This window comes from Cheilinus undulatus, linkage group 18 (assembly GCF_018320785.1).
Source record: "Cheilinus undulatus linkage group 18, ASM1832078v1, whole genome shotgun sequence".
Taxonomy (NCBI): domain Eukaryota; kingdom Metazoa; phylum Chordata; class Actinopteri; order Labriformes; family Labridae; genus Cheilinus; species Cheilinus undulatus.
Window position 1 is genome coordinate 17,961,391 of NC_054882.1, and position 19,974 is coordinate 17,981,364.

The 19,974-nt window shown below is 42.3% G+C and overlaps 2 protein-coding genes across 2 annotated transcripts in view; both read left to right on the forward strand.

Moving 5' to 3' along the window:
• The window catches only part of grin3ba (glutamate receptor, ionotropic, N-methyl-D-aspartate 3Ba), a 165,320-nt gene extending 155,169 nt beyond the window's left edge, over window positions 1-10,151 (forward strand). Inside the window, exons 11-12 of the mRNA XM_041811979.1 lie at window positions 1,386-1,453; window positions 5,615-10,151. Coding sequence (XP_041667913.1) covers window positions 1,386-1,453; window positions 5,615-6,590 — 1,044 coding nt within the window. The 3' untranslated portion in view covers window positions 6,591-10,151. The remainder of the gene's footprint in view (window positions 1-1,385; window positions 1,454-5,614) is intronic.
• Window positions 10,152-17,871: 7,720 nt separating this feature from the next.
• plppr3a (phospholipid phosphatase related 3a) overlaps window positions 17,872-19,974 on the forward strand; it is a 34,608-nt gene continuing 32,505 nt past the window's right edge. Inside the window, exon 1 of the mRNA XM_041813102.1 lies at window positions 17,872-18,302. The gene's annotated coding sequence lies outside the window, so the exon portion shown is untranslated. The remainder of the gene's footprint in view (window positions 18,303-19,974) is intronic.

A 19,974-nucleotide genomic window follows, 5' to 3' on the forward strand; every position in this document is an offset into this window, starting at 1 on the left:
CATGTGTTAACAAACTGAGTGACCATGCAAGAAGGAGACTAGTAAGAGAGGCCACCATGACACCTATGACTACTCTGAAGGAGTTACAGCTCTCCCATCTCAGCTTCAGCAGCTGAGATGGGAGACACTCTACATACAACTGTTAGACAGGTTCTTCAACAGTCAAAGCTTTATGGGAGAGCGGCAAAAAAAGCCACTGTTGAAGAAAACTCAGATTAAATCTGGACCTGAAGGCATGTGGGAGACTCCATGGTTAAATGGAAGATGAGACCAAAATCTTGCATTTTGGCTATCAGACAACACGCTATTGGTGGACACCAAGCACTGCACACCACCGCAGACACACCGTCCTCACTGTGAAGCACAGTGGTGGCAGCGTCATGCTGTGGGGATGCTTCTTGGCAGCCAGCCCTGGAAGGCTTGTAAAAGTAGAGGGTAAAATGAAAGTGACAAATCATGCACAAGTGTGGCCAAACACTTTTGTCCATATTTGCCCATGGCTGGTTTATTTTTAACCGATGTTTATGGTTAAGTAGTTGTCACAGTCAAAGCAATGTATTTTACATGTTACCTGTTTAATTGTAGTCTATGAAAATAATGTTGAATATGCATTGGCAAATATTGATTTCCACAGGCTTATTTGGTAATAAAATGATACAAAGAAAGTAAAAAATTAGATCTCTAGATGTTTTTTATGCAAATACACTGTTAAAAAATTAAAGAATTCTTGTGTTTGAGGCGACGTTCCCCAAAGGAGGCACTAATTGGGGATCTAAAGGTCATATTTTGTTATTTATGAAACTCTAGCTGTTACCAAATGAGTTGCCCGTGGAGATATTCTTTAATTTAAAAGTAGAAGTGGAACCAGTAGTGTGAATAGAACTGGGAGAGTTTGTTTAAGACGTCTTCTTAAAAGGGCAACAGCTCCCGGGCAGACTCCAGCATCCATCATAAAACCAGCTCATCTTATCTAAAAAGGACGACATCTCAGTTAGTCTCTCAGGATAAAACTATCTAAAGTGAAAATCTCCCTTCCACTCAGGCATCTAAAAATAGGAAAAATGATATCATGGTTACAGGCATTTCTTTTCAGCCTAACAAAAACTTTGGTGATTAAACTAAAAAGTGTTGAGCAGCTGATACCTAAACTTCTCTCAAAGTCTTGGAAGAAAGAAAAGACAGCCTCTCTCTGAATTACAATTCTTTGATTTAATTATTCAAAGTAGCAGCACAGCAGGATTTGAAAAGTCTGAACAACTGGGTGGAATAATGGCTCTGATAAATTAAACTTCATCATCTCTGCTGATTTATTTCACAGCTGATGATTGATTAAAAACTTCAGCTTACTAATCAGCATCTCTCTCATGTATTCTGTCCTAATGCAGAAAATTCATCGAGCTCTCCACACAACGTATGAGGACGTCGGGAAGGAGCTGAGTGGCCTTGACGAAAAGTAATGAAGACACAACAACCACATCTGCACTCTTAAGTGTCATCTTAGTGCACTTTGATCATTTAAATAAGGGTTTGAGAATGACCCTTTAACGGTGTTATATTATTTATACTATCTTTAAATGCACAGTAAATTTTGCAGCTCTCAATCAAAAAACAACTAAAGATGACAAGTAGCAATGTGCCAGAAATCAAGAGAGAAAAGCTGTTAAAAGTGGCCTGCCTGGTTCATACAACAAGCTGCTAGCAAAAAATTCTGGGATTGCTCTTAGCATAAACCAGGAAGTACCACTTTGTTTTATTTTTGTTTGTTTGTTTGTTTTTTAAGATGTATTTTTAGGCTTTTTGGGCTTTTTATGCGTTTATTGATGGACGATGACATTGGATAATATCCAAAACAGGGACGAGGGGACATGTGAGAAAGTGGCATAGGCGGGATTCAAACCAGGGCCGACCACATACATAGGGCATGCCTTATACCACTTGGCCACCTGTGCCCCAGGAGATACCACTTTTAACAGCTTTTCTCCTTCATTGTGTAAAATGTAACCATGAAATGAGAAAAGTGGTTCACTATTAAGTAAATACACCATATGGAGTACAGTGGGATTGGCTGGTGTTCATTTTTAATATCATCGACCTTTCCCACATTTTACTGGGTATACGGTATTGCAGCCAGGTGTTTAAAAAAATGCATTATACAAGCTGTTGCTGGTGTGCACATACAAGCACATAGGAGCAGATTCATCCATACCTCTAACAAAAAGCCTCGGGTTGAAAACAATGTTTAGTAGGTGACTTTTTCAGGAGCACTGGAGGTGATTCATAGTAGCAGCACTGTTTAATAAATCACAAGTAAAGGCTCAGTTATGCTCTACACATGCATGAAAATATATCCGTGTGTTTTAAATGTTACCATTCATTGACCTCATACTGGCGTGCATCTATTATATTGGAGTGGACACTGTCTCTCACAGAGCTACTTTGATGCCACTCCATCTGTCCCATAGAGTGAAGAAGGCTCTGTCTTCTGCTCAGTAGTGCTCTTGCAGCTGTCTGTCTCAGTGCCCCAGTGAGCTAACATCATTGTTACTGTATGTTTGTATTATCTAATAACTCCCTCGATATTCATTTGTATTTCCTCAGAAACTTAGGTTATTTCAAATGATTCTTCGTCGCTGCATTTGCTAATCTGGGTTGGCCACATTGCTCCACACTGCCCCGTGATTGGTGGCAGTATTGCAATGTTTGATACCTATCCATAAGCTTCAAGAGAATGGAATAGATGAAAAATGGATCAAATAAAATAAAGTATAACACACGTCACATCAGGACACAGGACCACATAAAGTTTCGATCTGTTTTTGTTCTCCCTCTCTGGCATATAATCCCAAGGGCTACTAGCAGTCCTACAACACGTCTGAATGGTACTCTAAACTGTGTTTACTCACCACATCCAACCATACTGTGACCTAAAGGTGTGGATTTTCATTTCCTGTGCTCTTGGTGATATGCAAGGACATCCAGAGCACTACTAGGGTTGTGTCAATCCTCCTTCCTGCCAGAAGGTGCCCTCAGGTGGCTTACTCACCACATCTAACCTCAATTCAGCCTTAGTTTTTGGCCCAAACATGCCTTAAAGTTCTGCACAGTACTGTATATACATAAAACAGCAGCAGGCATTTGTCCAAATTTACTACAATCGTGACGATGTAAGGCGGAGCAGCACTAGCCAGATGTGTCTGCCTCCAAGTCATTTAATGTCCTGTGTAGCTTAATAAAGGCAGCTCATTAAGTTTCACATCTATTTATAATTCCTCCTGAGCAAAGGGAGCAGCAAACTTAAATCTTTTTACCCAGTTTAGTTCTGACCTTTTGAACAGAGAGTTAACTAAAGATCCTAAAGCTGAAGTTCCTGTGCTCTTCTGACTCATGTCAGTAGGTAAAAAGGAAGCAGACTGAGAATAGCCTTTAAATAGAAAAAGAGGAACATCCAGCATGTGCATACAAGAAGCAGTGATAAGTGAGGGCTTTAAAATTAGTGATGAACCATCCCATCTGTAAACATGCATGTATGATACATCACTATAGTCCAGAAATGACAAAAACCAGTCTGTTTCTAGACTCAAAAAAAAGGCAGAATTTGATAACATAAAAACCCAGATTCAGCTGTAACAGTTTACCATCTGCAGAATATGAGGAGTAAAATGCATGTATGTGACATTTTTGAGCCTCCAAGTTCAACATTAACAAACTGAAGGATGTGCTGGCCAGTCAGTGTGGACAAAGAGCTGAGAACAACAAATCCAGCCATGGTTTGACTTCTTCTTTAATTTTCAACAAAGCCTTACTCGGCGATGTATTTCGTTTTAGTCAGTATTAGTTCCGTTAGATTTTATTCTCATGTTTCATTTTATACCAGCACAGAGATATTGAAGGCAGAGGAGTGACTTCCCAGTGTGGGAACGGGGACTTTTCAAGGAAACAAGAGATTTCAGGGTTAGCTTAGCATAAAGTTAAGCTGCCTTCCAGCTCCTCTAAAGCTCACTAATAAACACATCTTTTTAGTTTAATCCTCCTCAGTAGCTGCAGAACAGCTTAATATTTACTGCTCAGACTGTTATAAATCTTTCCATCAGTCTCAATGATGCGGCTGTTTGGAATCAGAAGATTCCCCAGAATGTCAATGAACTCTTTAGGTTGAAATGACCGCATTAACCATGCTTACAGTATTTTTAGACCTGCACCTTTAAGACTTTATACACAGTATTGTTCTCTTTTTAATGATTGCAGTGATTTATAACAGATATGAGCAATTATTTTCATCTAAACTACCCTGTCTGAAAAATTCCATCACCTCTGAAGACATAAAATACTGTAAAATCCAGTGTATGCGATGCATTACAATGGCAGCTATTTCACCCTCAAGTCTTTCTGAAAATGACCCAACAAGCTTTGCACACCTGGATTGGGGGATTTCTGCCATTCTTCTTTGCAAATCCTTTTAAGCTCAGTCAGGTTGGATGGGGACCAATAGTGCACAGCCATTTTCAGGTCTCTCCAGAGATGTTCAATAGGGTTCAAGTCAGGGCTCTGGCTGGGCCACTCTAGGACAGTAAGGCCACTTCTTTGTTGTCTTGGCTGTGTGCTTTGGGTTATTGTCATGTTGGGTTGTGAACTTTCGGCCCAGTCTGAGGTCCTGAGCACTGCAAGGCAAGACTTCATTAAGTGTATCTCTATACTTTGCACCATCCAGCTTTCCCTCAACCCTGACCAGTCTCCCAGTCCCTGCTGCTGAAAACCACACCCACAGCATGATGCTGCCACTACCATGCTTCATTGTACAGATGGTATTGGGCAGGTGATGAGTGGTGCCTGGTTACCTCCAGGCAAAACATGAAGAACTGATTCCAGACGATTCAGTCTTGGTGTTTTTTTTTTTTTGTTTGTTTGTTTTTTTGTTTGTTTTTTGCAAACTCAAAGCAGGAATGTGTTTTGCACTGAGGAGAGGCTTCTGTAGCCATTCTTTTCCCATCTCCACACAGGATCTCTGGAGCTCTAAGGTTCTTCTCTCCTGATTGAGTAGTAGTAAGGCTGGGTGACCAGCTCTTGGAAGAGTCCTGGTTGTGCCAAACTTCTTCCATTTGAGAATTATGGCGGTCACTGTGCTCTTGGGAACCCTCAGTGTAGCATTCCCCAAATCTGTGCCTTAAAACAATCCTGTCTCTTTCTGAGCTTTGCAGGCAGTTCGTTTGACCTCATGGCTTGGTCTTTGCTCTGATATGCATTGTCAGCTGTGAGGCCTTCTATAAAGAGGTGTACACCTCTTTATAGAAGGTCTTGCCAAATCATGTCAAATCAGTTTAACAGATTGGACAATTAAGGTGTAGAAACTTCTCAGCAATGATCCAGAGAAATGGTAGGCACCTGAGCTACATTTTAAGTGCTTCTGGGGTCTAAAAACAGGAGAACAAATAGGAAATAAATTTCTAAAATTCCTGGAAACAGTCCAAAAGTGCCAGACAACATCAATATTTCATATTAATACAGTTTATTTTTTCATCTGATGCCTGCTTATAGTGAAATATATTAATGTATGTTACTCTAGAGAATTTTTTAACTGATATTTGCCCTCTGCTGTGATCTCCCTCTCTTTCCCCAGCCCCTCCTCCTGTATTTCAGAGAACTGCACCCTCCACAGGAAACAGCATCACCCTCCTGCCCCGTCTCCCCCCACCTCCCCCAATGCTTCCACCACAGCTGGAGACACCAACAACTCCTCCCCATCGCATGAGCCCAAGGAGAAGCGTGTGCACTTTGACCTGGAGACCTTACACAGCTACCGCCTACGCACCCACACCGCCTCTGTGCGCGGCAGGCCCGGCATGGTGGGCCGACCCGGGCTGGGTTTGGGAGGGTTGGGGCTCGGCGGCCTGGGGAGTTTCACCTCTCCTCCACAGATCAGCCTGCATGCTAATGGGGGTCCGGTTTCTACACTGGCATCCTCAGGTTTGGTGCTCTCCCCCCTGGGGAACAGAGCAGCTCAGACCAGCATGTGGGAGGGGGAGCTCCAGGACCTGCAGGGGAAGATCGAGACGTTCAGGACCCAGCTAAGGGAGGCTCTGGCGAGGAGGGCGGAGATCCAGAGCAGCCTGGAGAGGGAGAGGAGCGGGCTTGTACGAAGGGACACGAGTCTAGAGAGGGAGCGAGATCGACAGAGGATACAAACAATAAACACGGACAGAAGCAGCTTGGCTCAGTCCAAACTCCCCGAGAGGGACAGGACGAGCAAACTGCAAACCCTGAACAATCAGCAGGCAGCGAGGGCCAACCAATCAGGCGCTCCAGGAAGTCTGGAGCACGGCAGGAGCAGCCAATTAAACACAGTTAACAGTTTGGACAGAGGCAGAGCCAACCAATTACGCTCCGTGAACACTCTGGCAGGAGAAAGGACTGTCCATTCACGCACTTCCACTAGTTTGGAGAGGAGTCGAGTCAACCAAGCAGGGGCTGGGAACGTTACCGCCCAATCACGGAACACTTCCAGCCTGGACAGGCAGAAGGCCAACCTGTCGAGCACGCTGAACACTTTGGAGAGGACAAAAGCCAACCAATCAGGTGTAAGCAGCGGGACTTGAATGTCTTTAGGAGGAAGTGGATGTGCAGGACTTACAGGTGGTGCTCACATAGCCGTGGGAAGATGGCTTTGTTGTATGTTTAGGGCACGCTTGCTGTTTAAACACAACATGTGGTAACTCACTCAATGCAAACTCATGATTTTTACCCTCCACAATTACTCAGAATCTCAACAAAGAAACCTTAAACAGCAATCAAAGAATGAGGGAAAGTCTACCATCCGTGAAATCACAAAGAGCAATCTAATCTTTGGAATAACAGCCCATAAAATTCCTGTGAAATCTCAGTAAACTTTCCAATTATCCAGGCAAACAAAGCCCAAATCATGGTGCTTATTTCAAAAACAAGTAATTCATATGAGGCGCCATCAACCACAAATGAAAGCTGATTAAAAGCACGGCCTCTGAGAGTGTCTGAAGAGGCCCAAAGGCGCAGAGAGAAATCTGCCACAAGAGCACAGAACAGTCAAAGTTATCCAAATGTAAAAAGACAGAAACAAATCCTCATTTAAGAATGCACATGCATCATCAGGGTGAACAGAGTGATGGTGGCTGAAGATGCAAAAAAAAATAAAAAAAGAACACTTATGTTTGAAGTATTGCAAGTAATAATTTCCCAAAAATGTGAATAATGAAGAATCAACTATGAGGAAAGATTGGTGCAGCCCTGAGTCAAAGACCACTTTTATTGCATTCATATCTTTATTCGTTGAGCATATCTCCCCTGTCATTGTCTAACTTCTATGTCATAAATGCTTTTTTTGATAAATCTGTAGCAAAACCCCAGCCTTGACATGTATCAAACCTACAAAACAGATGTCTTGCAAACTGAGCCATTCCTTTGGTGCCTCTGAAGTTCCAAAAAGGGATTTTTTTTACCTTGTAAACACAAGTTACTCTCCCGTGCTGACAAGTGGAATGATACAATTGGATAGTAAAGGCCAGGTTAGGCTTTTCACACACTAGACCAGGGGTTCTCAAACTTTTCATCCTAAAACCACTAAAATAAAGGTGCCAGAGACCAGGGACCCCCACTGTACCTGAGGGTGGTAAAAGCATAGCTGAACACAGCCAGGCAAATTCAGGAATAGTCATGTGCAGACTTAAATTTTAAGAATTTTTTTGAAACATGACTTTGATTAGAGTGCAAATCTCATCAAATTACCATGTTTTTATTTGAAAAATATTCTTTATTTTTTGGAAGGCATTTGACGATCCCCTCTCAGTGTTCTGTGATCCCCAAGAGGGTCCCAACCCCCACAACTTTAAAGGGATATTTCAGGATTTTTGAAGTTGGGTCATACGAGGTACTTGGCTATTATCATCCAGTGATTTTGTGAAAGTTGATCCTTACGAGATCAGAGAGCATCGCGGCATAGTGGCTGTAAATAAGACAAGACATAACAAGTTTCACATAAAAATGGGTTTCAGGAACTAATTTACGATGCAGTTTTCGGCATTTTATCTCCTTCCGCCACCGTGCACTGTTATTCTCTGATCAGCTGTGTGGGTCTGCGGACTTCTACAGGGATAATAACACCATACCAAGCTAAAACAAAGATAGCATGAGCAAATTCAACTCAAGTGATGATGATGTACTGTTTACTGTGGATATGAGAGGATATTTGTATGAACTGGAGTACTCCGAAGAAGAACTTATACAGATGGAGAGTCAGCAGGCTGAAAAAGAGAGCAGAGAAACTTAATTTGAAATTTTGAGCAGGAGAGATCCCAAGTTACCTGGTGGTGTAGGTGTGGAAAATGCTCAGCGAAAAAAAAAAATGCGAAGCCATGCTCAGGAAAAGTCACAGGAGTTCCAGGCTCGCTGAAAATGCTGCCGCAAGGAATTCAAAGGTAAACTTAACTTTTGATAAACTGTGTCACTTCTTGTCGTGTACGTCTGCGCCAATCTGGAATGCATTTTAACAATCACATTCTGAGAAAAAATGTCATGCAGCCACCACTCTTTGCTGTTGCAATGGGTCCTTAAGTTCTTCTTCTTTGCATGCAGTGCTTTCCGGCAGCGAAGAAGAATAGATTTCCAGTTAATAGCGCTAACATTTAGCATGGCTAAATGAAGCAAAATAAAATTAAACCAAACAGAGTCGGATCGGTGCATAAACTTGCATACCAATACCTGCATTCTAGGCAGTATGGGACATATTTCTGATACTGGTATCAGAACCGGAACAATTCCAATTTCAAAGGCATCCCTGATGATGCCAGAAGGCACCACAGCTGCTTGAAAAAGCCTGTTCTGACTTGTTGACATCAGATAGTAACTTGTTTGCACAATATAAAATTCTCCCTTTTTGGGACTTCAGAGGCTTCGTAATCCTAAATCAGTGCATTTTGCTGGCAACTTTCTTTTATCTCTATGATGGGTTAATGTGACTCCAGTGTTGCTATAAAAGTAAACCAGATATGACTATCAGTCAGACTGTTCCAACTGTAGTTCGATGTTTTCTGTGGCTCAAAAAATTAAATTGATGTAAGTGATAGGTGACCACAAAATATCTTCTAAGAAAACATAGTGGTTGTTGGATTAATGCTTTTGCAATGTTTAAGTATTTTTTTAACTGGGAAATATTGTGAAATTAAGGATGAAGTTATTTTAAAGTGGGACCCATATTAGTTCTGACCACCCACACCCTGTTCCATTTGTTACTTGTGCATCCTACAAATTTATGCAATACCAAATCACTGCAATACCCCTTTAATTCAAAGACCTGCACTTTTTTAGGATTTATGTCTTTGGTGCAGATCCATCATCTTAATTTTGGGATGGACATATTGTGTGCATTTGCTGCAGCATAGATCAGACTTGTCTTTGTGGGTGTCATGGCTTAAACATTTCCTGTCTTTCAAACAGTGCTTTCGTTTCGTTTAGTCTTGTTGGTATTTCATGCATGGAGAAATGAAAAACGGCTGAACAGAAGTTTGATTTCAAAGTCTCAAATTCCCAAACAAGCGGTTCTGTATCTGCTTGGATTATTGTCTGCAATATTCACCACTGAGGGAGTTTCTCATTAACCTGCTGACGTGCAGATCTAACACCCAGGCTGTCTGCATGGATCCACACTGTAAGAATGTTTACACTTCACTATCGCTGCAGATCTGTGTGAGCGCTGTTGAATGAGGATTTCTGTTGTTTATCATGAATGATTACTGAAACAGACTTTTACACCTTTTCCACTCTGATCATATTTTTGCTTTCTATCAGAACAGAGTGGAGTATGTTTAATACCTGATCAGTGGATCAGTAAGTGTATGCAGAGGCTGACTGGATTGGACTTTTATTCAGTTGGTCCAGCAGAGGGCGCCACAGCCCTGCTTCCCGCGGCTATGACAAAGGAGCGTTCACGGACTGAGGTTTTCTTCAAACACTGACACTGTTATCACAGAAACAGAACTTCTATGGGGGTACTGGTGTACATTTAAACGTTTCGCTGTGGTGTGAAGTGGTCGTGTTCACATGCCATGGTGTCTGAGGAAAAAAAAAAGTCTATTTTATTTTATTCTTCAAAGAGAAAGAGCTTGTGGTACTGGATATATAAACAAATACTTTTAAATCTATCCCTTATAAAAAGAATTGTATCAGCATATTATTGAATTTTATCATAATGACCATTCTCATGTTTTGAAATAAACATTTATATACTTATTCACTGTCATTTTCTCATATTTGGAGTGGAAATGTGCTTTGTAGTAACAGACAATATGGGCCATTAAGTCACCATAAAAATTTAATTTTCCACAAATGAAATCAGCATAAATGAGTCACACACTAAATCACCAAGAGAATACTAACCATTACTAGAGTTACAATAAAAATTCAAGTACATGCAGCCAAGTATAAAGAGTTCCTTCAGTTCTGTGAGAGTGTAAAACAGGGCATCAGTGTTAGCACATCTTTGTATTTGAGGTGTTTTATAGTGGGATAAAAGAAAGGCATGTGAGGAGCAGGTTTATTATGAGCAGTTCTTCAAGAGGAGGGCCTTAGTATGAGAGGTGACCAAGAACCTGATGGTCACTCTGACTCAGCTCCAGAAGACTGGACAAATTTCCAGAAAGACAGCCATCACTGAAGCCTCTCCTCTGTGCAAAACACATGAAAGCCCACTTGGAGTTTGCAAAAGAAGACCTGAAGGACTCCCAGACTGTGAGAAATAAGATTGTTTGGTCTGATGAGATGAAGATTGAACTAACTGGCATCAATTCTACACGTTACAGCTGGAGGAAAGCAGGCACAGCTGTCCAATACCATCCCAACAGTGAAGCGTGGTGGCAGCATCGTGCTGTGGGCATTTATCAGCAGCAGGGACTGAGGGTGCGCTGAATGGAGCAAACAAGAGGGACATCCTCAACAAAACCTGTTCAAGACCTCAGAATGGGCCGGAGGTTCACCTTGCGACATGACGATAACTTGCAGGAGTCGCCTAAGGATGACTCTGTGAATGTCCTAGGGTGGCCCAGCCAGGGCCATGACTTGAACCCTATCAAACATGTCTGTCCACCGTCCCCGTCCAACCTGACTGAGCTTGAGAGGATTTGAAAAAAAGAATGGCAGCCTTACTCGGGGCTGTAATTGTTGCCAAAGGGGCTTAAACTAAGAACTGAGTAAAGGCTCTGAATACTCATGTCAATGCGACATTTCACTTGTTTTTTAATAAATTGCAAAAAAATATAAAAGCCAGGTTTTACTTTCTCTAATTGTATGGGGTACTGAGTGTAGATTAATGAGAGAATAAATGAATTTAAACAACTGTAGCATGAGGCTGCAACAACACAACATTCAAAAAAGTAAGGAGGCCTGAATACGTTCTGAATGCACTTTAACTTTTCCATGAGTCGATGTTGCAATATCCACCATCAAATAATAATGTTTTTTTTTAATACAGTGCCGTCTGAGGGGTTAAATGTCATATCAATCAGTGCTTGTTTTCAGCCTTGTCTCTTATGTGCAGAGATTTATCAAGATTCTCTGGATATATTGGGGACTAGATGGTGAAATCATTCGATTTCCTGCTATTGCACATTGAGGGTTGTTGTTCATATTCTGCTGGACTATTTGCCCACACAGTCTTTCTCAAAGCTGACAACTTTGTGCATCATTTGCAGCTAATGACTAGGCTTTTCAGGAGGCTCCTTTTCACCCAGTCATGGTTCCATCACCTGTTAACAATTAACTTTCTTACCTGTGGGCAGCTCCAGGAGTTTGTTGAGCATTCTGCGATTTCCTCCAAACTTTTTTGCAATGTGTTGCAGGCATCAAATCTAGAACATTTGTATATCTCCAAAAACAATGGCATTTTTAATGTCAAATATATTTTCTTTGTGCTGCATTTATTTGAATATAAGTTGAAAAGGATTTACAAATCATTGTATTCTATTTTTAAACCATGCCTCACAGGAAAGCACCTTTAAGATGTTTTGAACCATATTGTACTGTCTGATGTGGTTTAAGGTTAAGACGATCTGCCACCCAACCCTCTGATGAGACCGTGGGGAAAGAATCAGGGATGTCACTAGGATTGAAAGGTGGGGGGGCTTAGCCTCAAGGGCTTCATTGATTAATTTATTATTAGTAGTAGAGTATCAAGACAGTATAAAGCTTTACAGGTCTTTTTTTAGTAGCAGTCTGAGCGAGTTTATGAGTCGGTATTTAAAAGTCTGTGTGTCTTTAAAGAGAAAGGCACTTTTGAAAACAACTCCTGGACAAGGGTTCACAAAAAAGCATGAGGAAGACTCCATTGACACGTGGAAGAAAGTTCTTTGGTCTGATGAGACCATAATGGTGATTTTTGGCCATCAGACAAGACACCACCCCCACTGTGAAGCATGGTGGTGGCAGCATCATGCTGTGGGGGTACTTCTTGGCAGCTAATGCCAGAAGGCTTGTAAAGGAGAATAAAATGAATGTAGCAAAATAGAGGAAAGTCCTGGAAAACTACAGCTTAGGACGTTTATTTTCCAGCAACACACTGACCCAAAGCATACAGCAAAAGCAGCACAGAAATGGTTTAAAGACAGTAAGGTAAAGAATTTGTGGCTGGAATTTAGAAAAACTATAGGAACGAGTGCTTCTTGGACTCAATAAAAGTTTGTTTGAGGTGCTCTTTGGAGAAGGGATGCATGGAATTGTTGAATGAAAAAATAAAAAACTCCAAGGCACTTTTTCAAGCACTAAAATGCTCTTATTTTCACAGCCTGGTCATGTGTAGACCTAAAAACACACTTCAACACGTTTCGGCATCAAGCCTCCATTGGGAAGTCAAACAAACACTTCGCCGAAAAGTTGATTTTGTTTTTGCATGGCAAAATGGTACAATGGTATTAAGTGGGTCTGTGCAAAACAATAAGAGGTCGTCTGCATATAGGGCCAGTTTATGTTTATGAAATCCTTCAAAGAAGCAGTCCTATCAGAGTCCATATTTCTAAGGCTGTTTACACACCACCTCATCCAGGGGTTAACAGCATTGTTTAATGAGTCATGCAATGGCAGTATTCAGCCACACAGAGGCACTTGAATGTCTCCCTATAGGCACTGACAGGAGGAGTGTAAATACCTGCAGAGAACGACTTCATGTTGAAAATGCTGGAGTGTGTGTGATGGAAACATGCGCTTGTATTCAGCTGTTTGATGCTAAAGATAGGCAACCTTTAGATGTGAGTCATGCATCACCTGAGTCTATGTTTGTGCGTGTTTGCGCTCATGTATATTTGCCAGTCAGTCACACTTCAGTCGCCACATGAAGCAGTGGCCTAGATAACACGCCACAGCGAATCCTTGTTACACATTTCACCTGTATTGTTTCACAGCCGTGCATTTCATTACCAAGGTATGCAGTTTTTTTTCCAACCACATCATCACAGTAACATTAATCCTCGGATACACTGAAAAAGCGAGCGTGTACATGACACATGACACTCAGAGTAGAGAGAATTGATATTGATACTGCAAATATAATTCTTCAGTAGTGATGAGAGCTAACAGTGTGTGGGATGTTTGAAGAGGATGATGGAGAGAGAGATGGGAGAAGCATGCTGATGATTTAGCACCCCTGCATCGACCAGACTGTATAAAGTGAGGATAATCACTTGGAGATAAAGCCAATCAATCACATGTTTTCAGCCCTCACACATGCCTAGATCCGCCTCGTAATAAAATAAACAATAGGCTCTTTGTCAAATGGAGGGATTGGGTGGTGTAAAAAAAAATCAATCAGGATCCCATGCAAGACACATGCAGGCTTTTGCATGCAGAGAAGTAGAAGATTTGTGCAAATTTGTGCGTGCATAAAGTCGCCTTTTCCTTGCGTTAGCTTTGCGAGCATGCACATGTGCTTTCTATGCAGACACCTACACATCCACGTGTATTTCTCAGCAAAGATGGCCGGTTTTTTGCTCACATGAAATAATTGGGTCACATGTGTGAACAGCAGTCGGGAAGGATTTTAATCAAACTTACGAATCCCAAATGTACATCCACCCTCCCGGCAATCAATTACCATCCGAGTGGGTTTAATAGCAATGAGTGCTGATGGTGCTGTAACGCTGTGTGGATAAATGAAGCAAAAGTGGTGATTTCTGCATCTTCAAGGACCACTTTCACCTTTGCTGAGAGGTGAAGTCCGTGGGAAGCAGAAAGCGAGCGTTCATCCACCTCCACCTCACATGTTCTCCCTCCCCCTCCCTCCTCCCTCCACCCTCTATCTCCACTGTGCTTTGTCTAGTAGGTAAATAGGAGCCAGGCACTGTGAGTGATGAGTTTATTAGCTGCTGCCAGCTGTGACCAACCCTTGGGTGTTATTGGTGGGGTGGCTGTGTCTATGCCTCTGTGTATGTGAGAGGATGTCTGGGGCGGGGGCTCTAGGAGAGGAGGAAAAAAGGAGGGGGAGTCAGACATGAGGGAGTACCCCATGAGAACCAGAGAAACTCCCTGGCAACTGGAGACAGGATCAACGCTAAATGGGGCGCCCCCATTCATGTAGTGGAGACACAGAGCCGAGTGACAGAGATTGAGGGAGAAGGGGGGCTGAGGGGGAGGGTGGTGCTCCTTTGCAAATATGTGAATGAGTGGGAAAGAATTAGTTGGTGGTCAGTGAGTGAATTTCTTCTGCTCATATTAGTCAGTACAGGTATTTACATGATGTCTGGGAGAGTACCTGAATGTATCACACAGTATCACAAGCACAGTACTGGCCAATCGCTCTCATGCTGTCTTATTTAAACTACTCTTGCCTGGCAATGCTCTTCCACTCTCCCTGTAAGCTGCTGTTGCAACCCTCCTCCACCCCAGCTCCTCCTTCATTCTGCTTCTGACTTAATCAATGTCATTCTGTTGATACCTGCCCTGCTCTGGGTTTTGCTGCCTCTCTCCCTGCCTTATGCTTTCCTTATCAGCATAGGAAGAGCAGGATCTGCTGTTTCTGCTTAACACTTTCTATGTAGGCTTGTGAAAGGGCAGGGGGATCGCAGAACAGCCACACCACCAGACATAAATAACAGCAATAGGTTGTTTGCAGATGATGCAGATGTGATGGGAAATCCATTTCTTTTAAGAGATCCAGATCATTTGGTTTGGCTCAGTAGAACTGGTTGTTTTGCCCCAAAAGGATCTTCCCCTTTTAAACAGTTTGGCTTTTTAAGTGTGATTGGAGGAAAGGAAACTGGCACTCAAATGAGATCTAGCTACAGTTGCTCACATAAAAGAGCTGTTTCGTAGAAAAGGCTTGTTCGTGAATGCCACTTCATCAGACGGTCGCTTACCCCACAAGTTTAATTTGGTTGATAGTACATCACCATTTCAATTAAAAATGTTTGTCACAAAATGAGTATTTTTTATATTCTAAGGGCACAGCTAGCCTCTTAACTCAGAACAAGACTCCCCAAGACACTTGCCTTCCTTGATCTGGCTAGACGATGCTAGATGCTAATATATTATTAATATTAATAATAAGAAGAAGAATATTAATAATCTTCAAGCAGGCTGCCTACAGAATTGGCTGGGCCCCTGAAAAACCCAGAGAATGGGCCCTCTGCAGTTGTGAATTACTGATGATGTCACTGCATGTGTGATTGATCAGTAGCATTGGTGCTAGCATCCTGGCTAACAGTTACCACATTTTGGGGTTGAAAAGTGGTTCAAACTATTGTTGTGTTCTAAAGAATGTTTTCATGCTGCCTTCACCCCTGTCCACCAATTTGTGGCACTTCTTGGTGCCACTTTGAGACAATTTTTTGCTTCTTTTTGCCAACTTATGCCACATTTTTCCCACTGTTTTTGTCCCTTCTATCCTATTTGTGCTGCTTTGCACCTTTTTTCCACTACTTTTAACTATTTTTGCCTCCGCTTGCCCATTTTTAGCACTTGTTTAAAACAATCATGCTGCTTACTTGCCACTTTAAACCCATTTTTGCCCATTTTTACTTATTTTCTCACATTTTAACAATTTTTTGCTACTTAAATGCTACCCATTTTGCCACTTTTTCGCCACTTATTGCTGTTAACACAACTCTATTGCCAATTCAAACATTTTGGTGTTTTTGCCTGTTTTTAGCAACTTTTAATTGATTTTGTCACATGTTTGTCACTTTTAGCCCAATTACCACTTTTTGCCACTGTTAACCCTTTCTTTGCCATTGGTTGCACCCATTATTGCCACTCTAACCTATTTTTTCCATTTTTGACCATCTGTTTCCTTTTTTTTTGGGCCCATTTTTGCTACATTATGCCACTTCAATCAATTTTTACCACTTTATATGCCCACTTTTCTCATTTTTATCCCATTTTTAACTAACATGTGTCACCACTTCAAATGATTTTTGGTATTTTTGCCCATTTTTATCAAGTTTAAATTGACTTTTTGCCCATTTTACTGCTTTTTTGCCACTTTCAACCCATTTTGAACCCATTTCTGCAAGTTTTTGCACTTTTACTTCTAGTCACAATTATTTAAATATTTTCCATCAGTGCTGTCTCAGTTTCTCTTACTTTATTTCTGGCATCCTGAAATTTGTTCACATCATGGCTTAGCTAAAGCCTGACATTACTGTCCTAATCATTTAGTTGCATGTACCCTTCCGCATTGTTGACATTACCTATAAAAGGTAATTCTGTTTTAAGAAAACTGGTTAACATTTCTGAATTGGATTGGATAAACTGTTGCAAGTAAAAAGAACAAAGTTAAGTGAAGGGATCGTACCTATGTAGACATTTTCTGATGATAATTGCAGCTTACATGTCCATTTAGAGCTGTAAAGTACTAATCCTCTCTGTTCCTTATGGCTGCCCCCACTTCCTGACCCCCAGCGGATCACGTGATTGCAAACAACCTATTGCCAAGGACCTTATACAACCCAACTTAAAAAATACAGAAATATCCTTTTAATTTTGCCTATTGGCTTCTATTTCTGATGCACAACCTAAAAAAAGGGAGAAGATGGAGTTTGAAGTAGAAGCTGGAGTCCAGTTTTCTGTCCCATTAAGAATTGATAACCGTGGGAGGAGAAAATATAGATCCCTTATCTCTAAAACTATCTAAGTGCTCATGGAGTAACAGGCCACTGACACACCTTACTGACGTAAATGCGCACATACAGCCCCTCTTTGATGTTAATAGCCGCAATGTCACCAGTGATGAGTCAGTGAATCGCGGAGGTGTCTGTGAATGTGCGCTGTGCTATTAAACGGAGCGCGTGCAACCGATTCCTCCGGGGGAATCCAAATGCACCACGGTGGTCAGACCCGCCACACCCTCCCGGAGTAAACAAAGGCAGAGATATCAGCCTTTAAAAGATGCACAAGTTAAAGGAAAAGCATAGAAATGTGATGCTCTTTAAAGGCGCGTGAGGCGTGTCTGATTCTGTAGCTAATACTGTAATTACAGTGAAATTGGCTCGCGATTGTAGATGAGAGGTTATCTCCAAAAACCGCCCCCTCTCTTTTACGCACACATGCGTAAGCTGCGTTTACACACATTCCAAAATCCAGCCCTTTGTCTCGGTGGTAGCCCCGAAACAGGAATCCAGCAAGGAAAGGAGGAGAGGGGAGCGAGTGTGGACCAGACTGTCTCCTCCCCCCACCGTATAAACGCACACACCACACTCTCTCCTCCCCTTAAAACCCCCCTCCTCCTCCTCAGCCCTGCTCGGCCCCCGTGCCTTTGTGTGTGTGTTTGTGAGTGCGCGTGAAGCTGACTGCGTACCCGAAAAAACCGTGTGACGGATGCCTCGCGCACAGAAATAAGCTTCCTTTTTTCTGGGATTTCCATTTGTTATTTTTCCTCAATGGGAAATAGGAAAACCAGCAGGTGGAAGTGAAGGGGAGGAACCGGGAAGACGCACGTGAAGCTCTCACTTCTTACAAAAAGAGAGCCAGGAAATAGCCTAAGAGGAGGAAAAAGGAGCGCGTTAGCAGCAAGTGCAGCAAATTGGACTTTTCCACCATCAGCACCATCCCTGCTCCTCCTCTGTAGGTCTCCCCACTTACTCCCATCCAACCCTCATCCTCCCTGCCTTCTCTCCTCTCCCCAGAATAGCCAGAGATCTCACTGAGAAGGGGTGTTTGGATTTCAGGGAGACGCATGGAGATGGATTAAAATAAAAGAGAGAGGCGACTCTGCACCGCGAAACTGGAGCAGCACGCGCGACCACGCCGGGGGGGAAGGGGGCGACGGGACTCGGTGAATTCACGGAGCCCCCGGGACAGAGGTGAGTGCATCCACGGGCTGTCCGGCTGTTATTGTGGTGTGTATCTCTTTCCCCTTTGCATGCATGCGTCCATCTTCACTAGCAGCATCCTTCAGCACATGGTTTTCACGTTTCCATAATTGATGATCTCATACGCAATCTGATGGCTTTGATCGTGGAGGAGTAAGAGATATGGTGTTATCATAACCCTGTGCACGATTATCTCCCTTCAGGTTGTCATTTAGGGGCTTCCATAACCTCCAATAGGTGATTACACAGAGATCAGCAAGTCACATATGCAGCAAAAAGCTGCAACCATCTCCAAATTTTGTATCAGTCTCATTACAATTAAAAGCACCTCTAACTGATACAAGCACGTGATGAGCCAAGTGTTTCCAACCCTCCTCCTACTCATCAGCTGAAGCATATGGCCCTTTATGTGTCCCAGCCTCCTCAGGGCCCAGCTGCAGTGGACATGGCCCTGCAGACAGAACTGTAACTTTCCAGAGACAGATGGAGGAATAAACAGCAATCGGAGAATGGATAAACTGTCCTGCTGCTCTTTATGATCACCTCATTCTGTAATTTTCAAGTTCACATTGTGAGCCAGGGGTCAATAAAAGAGCAGCAGCTTCACACTCTGATTAATGCTTAGTCAATGGCCAAGGGGAGACACACCGGATACTCGCTGGAGGAGGTGGTAATATGGGGAGAACTGTTCTGTTTGTTCTTCTCATTTAAAGCAGACCTACAAGGGATCAGCTAAAACATTTCTAAAGACTTATATCTTGGTGATTTTCCTTCAAATTCCATGTGTTTTTCTTGGGGTGTAATCATTTTAAAATGACTGGAAGTGATTCTCATAACCTGGCATGGTCTACCAAAGCAAACAAGAGCATCAGCGACAAGATTTACAGTTTCTAAAATGACATCTTAAATGCCAAAAGCCACTGCCTCAGTGTAGGTGATCACCATAACATTCCTTTTTGCATTTTCCTTCCAAAAACAATCACTGATTTATACTCTTGAGTGTGCAGAGAGCGCAGAAGGAGGTTTCTGTCACACTCAAGATATAAGACAAGATAAGGGAATTGGGGGTATCAGTATCATCACCAGTAAAATTTCCATCGTGGTTTGGATTTTTGCAGCACTGTCACCACCAGTTAGGTTCGTGTGTTGTGTTATGGTGCACGCAAGAGACATAAGCAAAGCCACCACTGGCAAAGTGATATGCAACAGAGAGCAGATCGGTCTGGGTCCAGTCTTCAGCATGTTTCACTCTGACACTGAAGAGCAGCTACATAACAAGCAAAACGTCACCTGTTAGTGTCCTTGTGGTTTAAGTGAAGCACAATTAAAAGTTGGGTTCTCTCCTCTCTCGGTTTGATGCATGTAATAACAGCAACATGAAGCGAGTGTTCACTTTGCCCAGCGGCTGTCTGCCTGGCTGCAGCGACTCATATTACAATGGCTCAAACGGTTCAAAGGCATGCTTAAACTCATGATTGCTCAGCAGGGGGGAAATGAAACTTAAAATTACAGGTGCATTTATAAGGGAGTGAACACACACACAGACTTATAAAAAATCTCATGCTCAGGCATGACTTCAGTATGCCATCACAGGTTTGTTTTAGGGTGAGAGGGGGGTTGTAACCCCTGAATATGTATTTAAGTGCATTATCTCCTGTAATTC